This window comes from Phocoena phocoena, chromosome 10 (genome assembly GCF_963924675.1).
Source record: "Phocoena phocoena chromosome 10, mPhoPho1.1, whole genome shotgun sequence".
Taxonomy (NCBI): domain Eukaryota; kingdom Metazoa; phylum Chordata; class Mammalia; order Artiodactyla; family Phocoenidae; genus Phocoena; species Phocoena phocoena.
Window position 1 is genome coordinate 38,457,582 of NC_089228.1, and position 13,678 is coordinate 38,471,259.

The 13,678-nt window shown below is 41.9% G+C and overlaps 1 protein-coding gene across 1 annotated transcript in view; it reads left to right on the forward strand.

Annotated features, from left to right (window-relative positions):
- The window catches only part of IP6K1 (inositol hexakisphosphate kinase 1), a 67,363-nt gene that overhangs the window by 36,397 nt on the left and 17,288 nt on the right, over nt 1-13,678 (forward strand). The window contains exon 2 of the mRNA XM_065885006.1: nt 12,158-12,508. Coding sequence (XP_065741078.1) covers nt 12,286-12,508 — 223 coding nt within the window. The 5' untranslated portion in view covers nt 12,158-12,285. The remainder of the gene's footprint in view (nt 1-12,157; nt 12,509-13,678) is intronic.

Genomic DNA, 13,678 nt, shown 5'->3' on the forward strand with positions numbered 1-13,678 from the left:
GCAGGCTTCTCATTGCGGTGGCTTCTCTTGTTGTGGAGCACGGGCTCTAGACGTGCAGGCTTCAGTAGTTGTGGCACGTGGGCTCAGCAGTTGTGGCTTGCGGGCTCTAGAGCTCAGGCTCAGTAGTTGTGGTGCACGGGCTTAGTTGCTTCACAGCATGTGGGATCTTCCCGGACCAGGGCTCAAACCCCTGTCCCCTGAATTGGTAGGTGGATTCTTAACCACTGCACTACCAGGGAAGTCCTGAGCCAAGATTTTTGAAGGAGGTAAGGGAGTTAGCCACTTGGATATCTGGGGGAAGAATGGTCCAGACAGAAGGAATGGCTGGTGCAAAGACCCTAAAGTAGGAATATTCCTGTATGTCTAGCCAGTATGACTCAGAGTGAGGTAATAAGCAAAGGGGAAAGGGGTAGGAATCAAATAAGAGAGAAAATAGGGGTGGGGAGGAATGCAGATCTTATAGGTTATGGCAAGGTGTTGGGTGAGATGGGAGCCATTGCAGGATTTTGAACAGAGAAGTCACATGCTCTGACTGTCAGTTTGACAGAGTCACTGACTGCTGTGTTGAGAACAGATTGCAGGAAGGCCATGATAGAAGCTGGATACCAGTTGGTGATCACACCAGGTGATAGCATTAGAGATGGTAAGAAGTAGTTGGATCTGGATTTCTTCTGAAGATAGACTCAGTAGGATTACATGATACCCTACTGATATCATGGGGTTTGAGAGAAAAAGAGGAATCTAGAATGCCTGTCAGGATTTTTGTGAGAACAGCTGTGAAAATGGAGCTGGGGATGGGTAAGACTGCAGGTGGAGAGGTTTTTTGGGGGTGGGGGGAAATGAGTTCTGTCAGCAATGTTAAATTTAAACTTCCTAGATGAAATAGGCAGTTGGATATATGAATTTGTTGTTTAAGAAAGAGGACTGAACTGAAAGTGTAGCTAGATAAAAGAGAACCAAGGACTGAGCCCCAAGGCCTCCAGCGTTAGGCTGGGAAGAAGAGAAAGAACCAGCAAAGTAGATTGAGTAACAGGAAGATTAGGGGAGTGTGGTGCTTGAAGGCCAAGTGAAGAAAACGAATCAAGGAGTTCTAATATTTTTTTCCCATTTCCAGGGGACTGTGATGGTATTCATACTCCACTTTGGGAACCATTGCTAGTATGTTCTTCTCCTGTCATGTCCTGTGTATTGACATCAGGCTTTTAGCACTATGAAGGCTTTTTGTTTTATTTAATGAAATATAAGTTCAGGGAATAATACAATACTAGTGTACTGGGCACATAGATTAAAAAATGTTAACATTTTACCATATTTGTTTCAGACTTTTTAAAAAGAAATTAAAAATTATTAAAAGAGCTGAAGTTCCCTTTTCTTCCTAGATACCAGTCCCCTCCTTTCCTTTCCTCCTGTAAAGTTGATGCACATTCTTCCATTCCATATCATTGTTGTCGTTAATACATATGTGTGTCCATAAATTCATGTATAATACTGTTTTATGTATTAAAAATTTACAGTGATGGCATACTAAAAATTTTTCCAAACATGCTTTTCCAATTTGTTTTGAAATGTATTCATGTTGACATATGTAGATTATTAATTCAGTACTATACAGTTTATGAATATACCCATTCATTTATCCATTCGCCCATTGATGAACATTTAAATCGTTTCCCATTTTTCTGTTATAACAATGCTGCAGTGAACATCCTTGAACCTGCCATCTTGGGTACGTGCTGGGTTGTGGAGAGTACAGATCTTTGGTTTTGTGTTACCATAATCAGAAGGAGAGGAGCCATTTCTCCCCGGTTTGCCAGTGCTTGGTATGTTCACACTTTGTGTTTTTTGCTGATCTTACAGAATTGAAATGGTTTCCTGTTTAAATTTGCATTCCTCTGGTATTTGTGAAGGGGGGCATCTTATCACATGTTTATTAGCCATCTGAGTGTTTTCTTTTTTTCCATTTTCTTTTTTTTCCCCACTTTTATTTATAGGAGTTCTTCATATATTGTTTACTAATATTGCTAATTATAAATATTGCAAATATCATTTCTTTGAGTTTTATCTTCACTTATGATTCTCTTATACAAAAAATAATTTTATTGTGGCTGGTGGTAGGAAGGGGGGATTGCAAGTGGGTATGAGGGATCTTTTGGAGTGATAGAAATATTTTAAAATTGGGTTGTGGGAATTGTACAACTCTGTAAATTTACTAAAAATAATTGCATTGTACACTTAAGTGAATTTTATGGTTTGTAGATTATACTTCAATAAAAGCTTTTAAAATTAAAAAAATATTTAATGGCGTCTTATCAGTGTTTCCTGTTGTGGTTTGTGTGTTTTATGTCTTATGGAATTTTACTTAATCTATTGTCAAAAGGCATTTAAATTTTGTATTTATTGCCTTCAAGTTTTATTTTGCACATTTATATGTTGGGAATTTATTTTGGATTATTGTTGGAGGTAGGGATAGAATTTTATCTGTATGTAGCCTGTTTATGACGTAGATCATCTTTTTCAATTGAATAATGGGTATTTAAATATTTAATATTATTTAAATTAAATATTACTTCAGGCACACACACACACGCACACACACACACACACACACACACTCTCCCATGTGTGTTCCTAAGATCTCTTTGATTCCCTTTGCAAAATATACTTTTTTTTTTTTTTTTTTTTGCGTTACGCGGGCCTCTCACTGTTGTGGCCTCTCCCATTGCGGAGCACAGGCTCCGGACGCACAGACTCAGCGGCCATGGCTCACGGGCCTAGCCACTCCGCGGCATGTGGGATCTTCCTGGTTTGGGGCATGAACCCATGTCCCGTGCATCGGCAGGCGGACTCTCAACCACTGCACCACCAGGGAAGCCCTACTCTTTCTTAATTGCTATAATTTCATAAAGAGCTTTGCTATTGGGGAGGGCAAGTCGTCTTTCATTACTCTTTCTTTAAATTAATATCATATTACTATTTATAGATTTATCCATTTTAGAACTAACCTATACATCTTATCACAGAAGGTAAGAATTTAACTTTTTTTTTTTTTAAAGAAGATGTTGGGGGTAGGAGTTTATTAGTTTATATATTTTTGATGTGTTGGGTCTTCGTTTCTGTGCGAGGGCTTTCTCTAGTTGTGGCAAGCGGGGGCCACTCTTCATCACGGTGCACGGGCCTCTCACTATCGCGGCTTCTCCCGTTGCGGAGCACAAGCTCCAGACGCGCAGGCTCAGTAGTTGTGGCTCATGGGCCCAGTCGCTCCGAGGCATGTGGGATCCTCCCAGACCAGGGCTCGAACCCGTGTCCCCTGCATTAGCAGGCAGACTCCCAACCACTGCACCACCAGGGAAGCCCCACTCTTTTTTTTTTTTTAAGTTTTTTTAAAAAATAAGTTTCAACATTTAAAAAAAAATATTTATTTAATTTATTTTTTTGGCTGCCTCGAGTCTTAGTTACGACACCAGGATCTTTCATTGAGAGCTCGTGGGCTCTTTGTTGTGGCTCGGGGCTTTTCTCTAGTTGTGGCGTGCAGGTTTACTCTTTAGTTGTGGCACGTGGGCTCTCTCGTTGAGGCACGTGAGTTCAGTAGTTGTGGCGCACGGGCTTAGTTGCCTCGCGGCATGTGGGATCTTAGTTCCCCCACCAGAGATTGAACCTGTGTCCCCTGCATTGGAAGGCGGATTCTTTACCACTGGACTACCAGGGAAGTCCCTTTCATTTCTCTTTGACATTGCTGTCTAGCTACATTACTTGGTCTTTACTCCTCCATATGAATATAAAGTCAGCTTGTCAAGTTTGTCAGAAAACTCTCTTGGAATTTTTATTGAAATTGCATTATATTTCAATATCGAGCCCCCCCCGACATGAATATGGTGTATTTATGTCTTCTTTTAGGTTCTTCAGTAAAGTTTTATTTGTCATAATTTTTAAAGATTCATATGTACTTTATATAGTTTTGGTTGCTGTTGTAAATGGGATATATTTAAACAGTTTTCATTTTATAATTGTTTTTTGCTAGTATAGGAGACTACTATTGATTTTTTTTTCCTTTTTATTAAGTCCTGACTTATAGTAAAGCTATACACAGCTCAGTGGATGTGTATAGTACTCATCTGTGTCACCTCTACCTTCGTGCCCCTTCTCAATTAGTATTTTCCCAGAGAAACCACTGTTGTGGTCTTCATAATTTTGAATTCCATATAAATAGAATCACACCACATGACCTCTTTTGTGTCTAGATTCTTTCTTGCTACATCACACCCGTGAGATTCATCTGTGTTGTGTTTAGCAGTAGTTGGTTCTTTTTCATTTTTCTGTAGTATTCCACTGTATGAATATACCACAATTCACCCATTTTAATTTTTTTACAGAATTAAATATCCCATTTATTAATTTATAAGCCATAATAACACCTGACAGTCATTTTACCTCACCAACAGCTTTTTCTTTGAAAAAGGAAAACAAATTAATATATAAATTTCAGCAATATCAGAAACTTTATTTTACTTGAATTAGAACATAATTCATTTCGGAGTTCAGTTGTATGTTCAAGGAGTTAGTAACTATAACCAGAAAGCCAACCTAACTATTGTTAACTAGTGTCTTTAAAGTGCAAATTTATTTTCATTTCTTGCTGTACACCAGTGGAAAAAATTCAATTTCAGAATCTCAGCAAGTTCTTCTTAAAAATAGCCTCCTTCCCATTTTATGCAGTGAAATGTGGAACCAAAGTTTTTTAAAGAAAATGAAGGACAAACAAATATAGACTTCTGTAGCTGGTGGTATACAAATTCATAGGCAGAGCAGTGGAACTCCATGACCTCTGGGGGAGCAGTCCACTCATAAGCTGACAAAATTTTAACCATTTTAATATAAACTTCCAATGATCTAAAATAACTGATTGAAACAAACTACATTATTTCCTCTCTGAACATCAGTCACCAGGATATATGGAGGGAATTGCTGCTACTTAAGCCCCTCTTACTCCAGCATCCACATTTGTGAAGAATGTCTGCTGCTCCTTTTCCTCAAGTATTTAGACCTCTGCTCTGCTCCTGAGGCTGGTGACAGTGTTGAATAAAATGCAGCTATTACTGAAAACCCCACAAGCTAAGCCAGTGGTCCTTTCATTTGGGCACAGTCTTTTTTTTTTTTAAATAATAAATAAATTTATTTATTTATGGCTGTGTTGGGTCTTTGTTGCTGCACGTGGGCTTTCTGTAGTTGTGGCGAGTAGGGGCTACTCTTCGTTGCTGTGTGCGGGCTTCTCGTTGCGGTGGCTTCTCTTGTTGTGCAACATGGGCTCTAGGCCCGCAGGCTTAGTTGCTCCGTGGCATGTGGGATCTTCCCGGCCAAGGGCTCAAACCCGTGTCCCCTGCATTGGCAGGTGGATTCTTAACCACTGTACCACCAGGGAAGTCCTGGGTCATACAATTTTAATCACCACATGATTTTGCCAAACGTTCCAAAGCCTAGCTTGGTGCTATACTTTTCCTGCCTCCCCTAGAACCTGATTCAGACCCCAGTGCAAACAACCCAGTAAGAATAGACATGGTAGTCAGAACACAGTGGTCTTGTCTACTCTAATGCATAATATTAAATAATATTCTTGATTAATTTCCATTATTCAAGGTTGTGTTAATCAGATAGGAGCTTTACTATTAAATACTGAAATGTATCATGTTTCCACAATGGGAATTTTCTTATTTTTAAATATTTTAAAGTAAAATAATTTTCAATCCAATACACACAATGCTACAAACTATTTCCATAGAAAATGGCAGTTTCCTTTTCACAAAAACAAGATTTCCTCACCAAATATTCTATCTAGTCATGGCAGAAACGGTGAAGTCTCATCAGAAAAAGAGTGAACAGGTACTCTTGCGGCAGCACTTAAAACACTGATTCTGATTTCTGCTCTAGACTGAATATTTGTGTCCCTCACAAATTCATATGTTGAAACCTAATTTCCAATGTGATGGTGTTTGGAAGTGGGACCTTTGGGGCTGATTAGGTCATGAGGGTGGAGCCCTCATGAATGGAATTAATGCCCTTATAAAAGAGGCCCCAGAGAGCCCTTTCATCCCTTCTACCATGTGAGGACACAGTTACTCATCGGACATCAAACCTGCCATTGCCTTGGTGTTGAACTTCCCAGACTCTGGAACAGTGAGAAACAAATTTCTTTTTTTTATAGGCCACCTAGTCTATGGTATTCTATTACAGTAGCCCAGACGGATTAAGACAGTTTCCTAAGGATTCTTCTCAAAACCCTAAGAATGTAACTCCTTGTAATTACTTCCTTTCAGTACTCCGTAATGCCCCCAAAATGAGAAATGCCCTATTTATGCCAAGGACAAAAAGGTGTAGAGAGGAAGGAGAATAGTACATTTCCCTTCAACTCTGAATCCGGGCAAATGCCACTTCAGATTTTCATGTCAAAGACAGATTTTCATGTCAAAGAATTAGGCTGTAGGAATTAAATACTAATTGCAATTGCTTTTCACTTCTGCATGTTTGTCAGTCACAGAAAAGGGCCATTGGGATGACTGGGGAAAGTGGGAGCCTCTTTGCGTCCTGGAGATGCTTTTAATAAATGCCAGCTTTCTGCTGGTCTTAGAAACTGGGATAGCAGCTCACAAGTTCCTCCACACTGTATGGTTCCTGGGTCTGTCTGAGTAGTGGAATTAAAGTGGCTCTTTTGTGGGACTTCCCTGGTCTGAGAAGTGGAATTAAAGTGGCTATTTTGTGGGACTCCCTGGGACTTCCAGTGGTTAAGACACCACGCTTCCACTGCAGGGGGCACGGGTTCGATCCCTGGCTGGGGAACTAAGATCCCGCATGCCACACAGCATGGCCAAAAAATAGGGGGAAAAAAGTGGCTAATTTGTAATTTTCAAGCACTATTCTTCATTCCTTTCCTTGACACCCAGGAAACCAATGCTTGCCAGCATAGAGGTCTGTATCTGTAGGAGTTCCACCTTTCCAGAGAAAATTCTTTATGTTACCTGGGAAGTAGACAAGACAGGTAACTTGGAAACATATTTACATGGGAACACATCTACACAGAAAAGTGAAACTTGGCCATGATTTCTGTAGTGATGCAGGTCTAAGATGCCACATAGGGAAAAAGAGTACCATGTATAAAGTTTTCCCCAGGGAAAACCTTTGGAGTTTTGTTTACAAAACCAAACCAAACCAAAAACATATTCTGGCAGGGAGTTTTATTTTTGGTTTGTTTTTAGTTCAGAAACTAACAGTGAGGGCTTCCCTGGTGGTGCAGTGGTTGAGAGTCCGCCTGCCGTTGCAGGGTTCACGGGTTCGTGCCCCGGTTTGGGAAGATCCCACATGCTGCGCAGTGGCTGGGCCTGTGGGCCATGGCTGCTGGGCCTGCGCGTCCGGAGCCTGTGCTCCGCAACGGGAGAGGCTACAACGGTGAGAGGCCTGCGTACCTCAAAAAAAAAAAAGAAAGAAAGAAAAAACTAACAGTGAAACCCATGGCAGTGAAACCAGAGTCCCTCATGATTGCTGTTATGTGATATTTTTGATACTTTGTAGCTTTTAAAGAATTCACAAGTTTTTCTTTTTTTATATATTTTTGTTTTTATATGTTTTCTTTATTTCGAAAAATTTTTTTTAATTTTATTTATTTTTGGCTGCGTTGGGTCTTTGTTGCTGCGTGTGGACTTTCTCTAGTTGCGGCGAGCAGGGGCTACTCTGTTGTAGCCACCAGGCTTTTCATTGCATTGGCTTCTCTTGTTGTGGAGCACAGGCTCTAGGTGCGCGGGCTCAGTAGTTGTGGCTCGTGGGCTCTAGAACGCAGGCTCAGAGTTGTGGCGCACAGGCTTAGTGGCTCCGCGGCATGTGGGATCTTCCTGGACCACGGCTTGAACCCATGTCCCCTGCATTGACTGGCGGATTCTTAACCACTGCCCCACCAGGGAAGTCCCTTCTTTATTTTTTTGGCTGCGTCAGGTCTTATTGCAGCATGTGGGATCTTTTCGTTGCAGCACGCGGGCTTCTCTCCAGTTGTGGTGCGTCGGCTTCTCTCTAGTTGTGGCATGTGGGTTTTCTCTCTCTAGTTGTGGCGCGTGGGTTTCAGAGTGCCTGGGCTCTGTAGTTTGCAGCACACAGCCTCTCTGGTTGAGGCGCACGAACCCAGTAGTTGTGGTGCATGGGCTTAGTTCCCCTGCGGCATGTGGGACCTTAGTTCCCCAGCCAGGGGTTGAACCCGTGTCCCCTGCGTTGGAAGGCGTATTCTTTACCACTGGACCACCAGGGAAGTCCCCACAGGTTTTTCTTTATGCTAGTAGTTTCTCAAGTCTAGAAAAGACTGCAGAAGCTATTGACATCTTGAATGGCATAAACTACTTGAAATCAGGTCAATGTATTTGCAGAGCACAGTCTGCAAAATCTTTGAGAATTAATTACACTCTGGGAAATATGATTTATTGACTACATGGTATTTAGATCCGTTTGTAAAAAAAAAAAAATAATGAGCAGTAAGGTCCTGAAGTGGCAAGAGTATCAATTTCTTTTATGGTCTGCCTCCTGTTGAAGCATAGTAGAATCAGTTCTAAACTAATTATTTGGATATTTGGACAGGTTCATTTCTACATATGAGAGAATGAATTTTCTGTTGGTCAGGTTCTTTTTTAGTATCTTGGTACCAGCGCTATGGACCAGACATAATTCACATTCTCTGCCTTCAGGGACACTTTAAAGATTATAGAGCAACATTTTTCATTTTGGGGCTTATGGAGAATATGCCCTTTGTCATTAGTGAAAGAGCTTGTTCTTCATTTGTTGGAAGTTTCCTTGTTGTCATCAGAAAACAGTTAGTGACCTCTTTATGTGCAAAGTGTATTAACTGGAGATCTGGGGATTTTGATGCAACTATTTCTGTCCTTTCATTTATGATGGTTTTGACTGCAAGTGACAGAACATCCTAATGTGACTGGCTTAAAGCATAAAGGGAAATTTATTTTTGTTACGTAACAGGATATCCAGTACTTTAGTGACAGCATCATGGGCCCTGATTTTTATTTCCTGTTCTGTATGCTCAGCATGTTGGCCTTGTCTTAGGCAAGTATCTTTTAGAGTTACAGGGTGGCTGCAGTAGTCTCCGATATCACGTGCAGACAGAATAATATCCTGAGAAAGAGGAGGTACCCCTCTCTCGTGTTAAGAGCAAGGTATCTTTTCCCAGAGAATCCCTGGCCAACTTCTCCTCATCTCATTGGGAAGAAGAGAGTCACATGCTTTTTCCTAAATAAGCTCGTAAGAACTGAGGTACTGTTCAAGATTCTCCCTGAGCTAGAATGGAATTTCACATTCCCTTGAGGTTTGGCTGCCTGAACAAGATTGGGACTCTATTAGGAAAGGAATAGTGGAGACAGACACCATCATCCATAGCCCTCTCAGTCCACGGTTTTTACAGCAGGCCTTGGTGGACACCAGCCTTCAGGAACGACCTCTGGTTGTTTATCAAAAAGAGTCAGAGCTTTTGCTATTTCCAGAACTTTCAAGGCTGGGCGGTAGGTGAGTCAAGCCCAAGCCCTTCACCTATGTCAGCATATCCCACAGGGTTGGCAGTGGGCATGTCTTCATGAGGAAACTTGAAGTTTCTTCCTTCAAGTGACATACAAGGCTCCACACCTTGTAGGCCAGGGCTTCACAGAGGTTGAGAGAGTTCTGGGCACTTACACTTTTTCAGGTTCCCAGTTTATTTAAAAAGAAATGCCAAATCAGAGCTACAGAAATGTGGTATATTTTACATGTTTACTTCTAAGAAAATATTTCAAACACAAAAACAGTACCATGATTTTATGTAGACATCAAGGGGAAACAAAATATCAAAAGTCTACATCTGACTGGAGATTGAACTTCTTCCTTTCAGTCCTATGGGGGCTGCAGAGGATGCCACGGATCTCTCAGAGTCCAGGGAATGGCCCTAATGTCCAACTCTTCTGGGGCACTTGGCACTGTTGACCCCTCTCCTAAACCAGATACCCACTGACCCAGGCTAGAAAGTCTGGCACCTTCTTGGTATCCCATCTGTGGTCAGAGGCAATCCCAGGGTGAAGAGGAGCCAGGGCAGGAGCCGATTGACATTGCTAACTAGAGTCCACTGCCACAGTGGGCACCTCTAGGAACCCTGAGATAAGCCTTCCGCAATTGCTTCCTGCCCCCGCTTTCTGCCCTAAGCACTGCCAGTGTGCTTTCATATTTTATTTTCATATCGTTGTGCTTTTACTCACTGTGGTCCTCTTCCTGGAATTATTTTAATTCATTCTAACAAACCTTATTTTGAGTACTGCCGTGTGCCAGGAAATGCCTTGGATCCTAGATGGAGTTAAGAGAGAATGGTTTGGTGGTGGTGACAGATGACAAAATAGATGACAGTACAGTGATTTATTGCTGCCTTAGAGTTGGCACAGGGTGCCGTAGGAGTCTCAGAGGTGTACATCGAACTCTTGTTTCAAGAGAATGGAGTCTCAGAAAACTCCCTGGGGCAGGGAGTTGCCTTATCCTGAAGGAGGACTAAAAAATGAATAGTTTTAAAGTGGTGCTGATCTGTTTGTGGGAGCGGGAATGGAGAATAATTTATTTTTGTTGATAGTGGTGAAATAGAACATAGTTTCCTGGGCAGCTTTGGATTAAGAAAATTTTGCAGTTTTGCAACAGTGTTCTTGTATAGCTCATTTTGCCCATAATTATGAGGTTCAAAAAAAAAAACAGTTTATTATCTCTTGCAGATAAAAGCATATTTCTACTCTATATTTTCTTTTTCTTTTTTAGTCTTGATCTTTCAGATGTTGTCTTGCCTACTACATTCCTTTTTAATTTTTTTAAAATGTTATTGAAGTATAGTTTATTTACAATGTTGTGTTAATTTCTTCTGTACAGCCAAGTGACTCAGTTATACATATATATACATGTTCTTTTTCATATTCTTTTCCATTATGGTTTATCACAGGATATTGAATATAGTGCCCTGTGCTGTACAATAAGACCTTGTTTATCTGTTCTATATATGATAGTTTGCCTCTGCTATCCCAAACTCCCAATCCTTCCCTCCCCCACCCCCGCTACCTACTACATTCCTAGTTTTTTAAATATATTCAGTATTAAGTTGCCCACTATATTAACTTTCTTGAGAGAAGACTGACATTAAAAGGAGGTTATTTAAGTACAAAGAGCTTTTCTTTGTCCTTAGAGTCAAACAGAAAGGGAAGCTCTGTGGTGCTAGACATGGTCATAAATTGATGGCCATAGATTTAAAGTAGAAGAAATATGAAGCCTAAATTCCTTTCAGAAAAACAAAACATTTTAAAAAACTATTTATTTATTTATTTTGGCTGTGCCAGGTCGTATTTGTGGCATGTGGGATCTTCGTTGCGGCATGTTTTTTCGTTGCGGCTTGCAGACATCTTAGTTGCGGCACGTGGTCTTCTTAGTTCTGGCATGTGAACTCTTAGTTGCGGCATGCATGTGGGATCTAGTTCCCCCACCAGGGATCAAACCCAGGCCCCCTGCATTGGGAGCACGGAGTCTTACCCACTGGACCACCAGGGAAGTCCCAAAACAAAACCTTTTTATGCTTCTGCAACTCAGGAAGGAATGGCTTTCCCTGTCTGGTCCTTGGCACCTTCAGCAGAAAAGTTGGGAATCTAGAGTGACCTGATTTCTCAGGCAAAAACCCTTCCTTTGAGTCAGGGAGAGACCCTTACCAGTACTGAGTATTGTGAGAAATCCAAACAGAGTGAGTTGGTGTTGCTTTCTGTTTTTTTCTTGAGCTCTTAACTGAATGTGAAGTGAACAGGGATAGTTGCCTTCCTGATGGCTATAACATACTGTAGCTCTAAAATCAAACCCTTTAGAGAACTTAGAAGGGATCTGAGAACTAGGAAAGGAAGAGAATATGGGCTTCTGTGCATAAAAAGACGGATGGAAGAGACCAAAATTACATCATTCAACAAAAATTGACTCAGCTACCTCTCATGCATCAGGCAGTGTTGTACTTACTGGGGAACACATAGCAGGGAACAAGACAGAATCCCTGTTTTTCCTCAGGAGTGGATATTCTGTGAACTCCAGGGAAACTGTGGCTTGCCTGGTGTTTTGATTCCCTCTTTTCCTCTCTTCCCTCTGTTAGGAGAGAAGAATAAGCTGAACAGACTCTGACCGTTGGTTTTCAGCTCGCCAGGACCTTCTACCTAGCTCTCCTTTCCTGGCTCATGTGCTGCATCCTCTGCTCTCAGTGTGCAACTGGCCCCCAACGCAATGTGTGTTTGTCAAACCATGGAAGTGGGGCAGTATGGCAAGAACGCAAGTCGGGCCGGAGACCGGGGAGTCCTCCTGGAGCCCTTCATCCACCAGGTGGGCGGACACAGCAGCATGATGCGCTACGACGACCACACTGTGTGCAAGCCCCTCATCTCCCGGGAGCAGCGCTTCTACGAGTCCCTCCCTCCCGAAATGAAGGAGTTCACCCCTGAGTACAAAGGTCAGTCACTGGCCAGTTTGGAGACGGCAGCAGCTTATAGGCCCTCAGCTCAGTTTTCCTTGTTCTGATGGCCATGTGGTGTGATTGTAGGTCTCTGTTGTCTCAAAGCAGCAGAGTCACTTTGTTAAGCAAAATTTGAAGCTGAAACCATCAGCAAGGTCTTTAGATCTTGAAAATTGAATTCATTGATAGGTAAACCTGAGAAGAATTCACAGCATTAAGTCCCATTGGTGAAGAGCATGCTGTTGTCAAGGAGGTTTCCCTGTTTGCTGGAATGGTCTAGGAGAGAAGGGGCAGCACTTATCTGGTCCCAGAGGAGGAAGAATTGGATGCTTTCCAGGCTAAGGCGATGAGACAGCTGGCGAGGAGGCTCTGTGGAGCTTGTGTATGTATGTGCTGGGGGATGAATTGATGGTAAGAAATCTACAGAAGGATTGGGGCCTGGAGGGTCCTAACTTTTAAAGGAAAAATAATCTGTTTTAAAATGTAAATTAACTTTATAGACTAGAACCCCGTGAATATATACCAGAATTTAAGGTACTTGATTTTCAAATCTGATTTTTGTCACTATGTTTATATACTTTTATGATTGCCCCTCATGTTGTAAGTTATGTTTTTTGTGTTCTGTTCTTTGTTTTGTTTTGGCTGTGCCACATGGCTTGCGGGATCTTAGTTCTCTGACCAGGAATTGAACCTGGACCACTAAGTAAAAGCACCAAGTTCTAATCACTGGACCGCCAGGGAATTCCCTGTGTTCTGTTTTTTTTTCTTAATTTATTTATCTAATTTATTTATTTTTGGTTGCATTGGGTCTTTGTTGCTGTGCAAGGGCTTTCTCTAGTTGCAGTGAGCAGAGGCTACTCTTCGTTGCAGTGCGTGGGCTTCTCATTGTGGTGGCTTCTCTTGTTGCTGAGCACGGGCTCTAGGTGCATGGGCTTCAGTAGTTGTGGCGTGTGGGCTTCAGTAGTTGTGGCTCGAGGGTTCTAGAGCGTAGGCTCAGTAGTTGTGGCGCATGGGCTTAGTTGCTCCCTGGCATGTAGGATCCTCTAGGACCAGGGCTCGAACCTGTGTCCCCCGTGTTGGCCAAGCGGATTCTAAACCACTGTGCCACCAGGGAAGCCCCTGTGTTCTGTTTTATAACTTTTCCAAAGCAGTATGAATTCAGTCATG